The sequence below is a fragment of the Fragaria vesca genome, linkage group LG6, assembly GCF_000184155.1.
Source record: "Fragaria vesca subsp. vesca linkage group LG6, FraVesHawaii_1.0, whole genome shotgun sequence".
NCBI lineage: Eukaryota > Viridiplantae > Streptophyta > Magnoliopsida > Rosales > Rosaceae > Fragaria > Fragaria vesca.
This window is the reverse complement of record NC_020496.1, coordinates 5700327-5703100: the sequence shown is the minus strand read 5'-3', so window position 1 is coordinate 5703100 and position 2774 is coordinate 5700327. Positions and strand designations below refer to the sequence as shown.

Below are 2774 nucleotides of genomic sequence, written 5' to 3'. Positions count from 1 at the left end.
AAATAGAATAGCTGGTAAAATTTCAGCTACAATGCTCAAGTAGATTGATATGGACTTTTATGCAGGCCAAAATGGGTAGGCACAAGGAATTTGAAGCAGCTCTTCAGCGTTTGAGAGGAAAGAATGCCGACATATCTCAAGAAGCAGCTGATATCATGGTAACATTCCCTCATTCTGACTTCGGCTTCTTGTGAAAAATCTACTGTTTGGTAGTCATGAACTAAGACAAGGCTCTTCCATTCTTGCAGGATTATACAGATATGTTTCAGCAACACTCAGAAACATTCCTAGACCTGTTCGAAAAGAGATATGCTTACTCACTCATTGTAAGTGCCTCAAGGAAATAATAGATACACTTGCATGCGTTTCAATTATCTTTTCATGATCTGGACACATGAATGTGCTTACTGCTTAGGTTGGAATTGGACTCATTTCACTGCAACAATTTGGGGGTGCCAATGCAGTAGCATATTACGCAAGTTCTATATTTGTTGATGCAGGTAAACCAAAAGCTCTCTATGTTGATCTTATACTCTAGTAAAGCAACAGAATATATGATACTTATTCATTTTCTTTCAGGTTTTCCAAGTAGCACTGGGACTATATCATTGTCTCTCATTGGGGTAAATATAGTTTCACAGCTGCAAATGGATAGAGTAGTGTTAGATGCATCATATCTGAAGACTCAAAACATTTGGACATGTTCTTTCACAGATTCCTGGTGTTGCATTGAGTGTGCTATTAACAGACAAAGTTGGAAGACGACCGCTTCTTATGGTGAAGACGAAATCCTAACTATATGGTGTTGAATATACATATAAGTTCCGGGTGAATTGAACAAATGTTTGCAGGTTTCTGCTGGCGGATTGTGCTTTAGTGCCCTTGTTGTTGGTTTGGCATTCTTATTTCAGGTCTTACCTCAAACTGTCTTTGATATTCTTCTGTTTTCCTTGTGGTTTGCTTGGTAAGTAACTGAGCATACTCTGAGCTTGGCATGCAGGACATCAATTTCTGGAAAGAGCTCACTCCCATTTTGGTGTACATCGGCTTATTGGTAAGTACATTCTGGCCAAATGATAAGATTCCCTCTCTTTTTCTGTTCTGTGACTTCCGTCACGCTTGAACCAAGTCCGAAATGGTAACATTTCAAGACTTCAAGATATCATCAACGTACTTTGCCTGAAGCTTTACCAATGACAATCTATAACAGACTGCATTCTTAATTTCTCAGGGTCAAAGTCTATCATATACAGCAGGCATAGCAGGATTACCCTGGGTTATTATGTCTGAGGTGAGCTTTGTGCACTTCAACTGATATCTTTCAAAAGTTTCCTAACAGAGTTGGGAATCATTTCAATTTCAGATATTCCCCATAAACGTTAAAGGTACAGCAGGAAGCCTATTGAGTTTGGTGAACTGGTCTTGTGCTTGGATAGTGACATACACCTTCAATTTCATGATGGAATGGAACTCAGAAGGTATGTCGTTTTCATTTTTCATACCTTGCCCTCTTTCTGTCACACAAGAGACTGTTAATAATCTGTGTCATTAATACTGTGCTACTTCAGGAACATTTTTCTTCTTCTCAGCCATCTCCGGGTTAACAGTTCTGTTCGTAGCAAAGCTAGTGCCAGAGACCAAGGGTCGCACCCTAGAAGAAATACAAGCATCAATGGCTCATTTCCCCGGACTATAAGATGAAATACGTCTCCATTCCATCCATGTCTGTACACAGGAGATGGCTATGCTGCCTATGCATGATAGAATGACAACATTTCTATCACTTTTTTGCTACTTTATTGTATTATAATGATACAAAAGAAAGTTATACTCTTGCAAATATGGAACACATTCCAGTATCATGGATTTGCACCACACCCTAGTTGCATAGTTGGGTTGCTAACTTGCTTATATTGCTTCTTTTGTGGCTAACAAATTAGGAACCAATGTTTCCCAGGAACCGAAACATTGGTGAACTGACAACTGTTCAGCCAATACAAGAGCAGTGAAAGTCATAAACTTTGTTGCTGTTAAAAAGCCATGAACTTGGCACATCTTCATGTTCATAAAGTACCAACTTCGTATATATGCAACTAAGTTGTCCTACTCAGATGTTAAGTTTCAACATCCAAGATCAAGCACCCAGAATACTTATTATTAACACCGCTATACAATACTGTGAAATTGAACGTAATGATGGGTGCAACTGTAAGTCAATGTGCACATCCATGTGTTTTTACGACTTTCTCATTGTCTTGTTTTCTAAAGAAAGTGAGAGAGGGGAAGAAACCATGGAGGAAAGGCTACTGTCAGGGTCAAAGTCCAACATCAATGGAGCTTCAGGTGATTCCAGTGACGTCATCAACCAAAGTGGGTCTTCCTCGGCCACCCCTGTTGAGCACATTGGTGGCTCTCTCTGGTGCCTTTGGCTATGGCTGTGCTGTAAGTTCATCTCATAGTCTCATTCATATGATGTAAAGTTGTAAACATCTTTCTCATACCCTCTTTTGTTCAAGCATTGGACTTAAGAAGTACACAATGACATTGTTTTGTAGATAGGATATTCATCAGCTGCTGAATCAGGAATCATGGAAGACTTGGGCCTCACTGTTGCAGCAGTGAGTAGTACTTAAATTTCAATCTTTTGTTCTAATTTTATCTTATTGGCATTTGATAGACTTCATTCTGATCATACAGTACTCAGTTTTTGGTTCAATAATGACAATTGGAGGAATGATTGGTGCACTTGTGAATGGGAAGATAACCGATCTTAT

The 2774-nt window shown here is 39.1% G+C and overlaps 1 protein-coding gene across 1 annotated transcript in view; it reads left to right on the top strand.

The window, feature by feature from the left end:
- The window catches only part of LOC101307612, a 23092-nt gene that overhangs the window by 16017 nt on the left and 4301 nt on the right, over positions 1 to 2774 (top strand). The window contains exons 19-31 of the mRNA XM_004304985.1: positions 80 to 158; positions 249 to 326; positions 416 to 500; positions 580 to 623; positions 715 to 777; positions 852 to 911; positions 1001 to 1054; positions 1232 to 1291; positions 1364 to 1478; positions 1569 to 1675; positions 2269 to 2442; positions 2556 to 2618; positions 2698 to 2765. Coding sequence (XP_004305033.1) covers positions 80 to 158; positions 249 to 326; positions 416 to 500; positions 580 to 623; positions 715 to 777; positions 852 to 911; positions 1001 to 1054; positions 1232 to 1291; positions 1364 to 1478; positions 1569 to 1675; positions 2269 to 2442; positions 2556 to 2618; positions 2698 to 2765 — 1050 coding nt within the window. The remainder of the gene's footprint in view (positions 1 to 79; positions 159 to 248; positions 327 to 415; positions 501 to 579; positions 624 to 714; positions 778 to 851; positions 912 to 1000; positions 1055 to 1231; positions 1292 to 1363; positions 1479 to 1568; positions 1676 to 2268; positions 2443 to 2555; positions 2619 to 2697; positions 2766 to 2774) is intronic.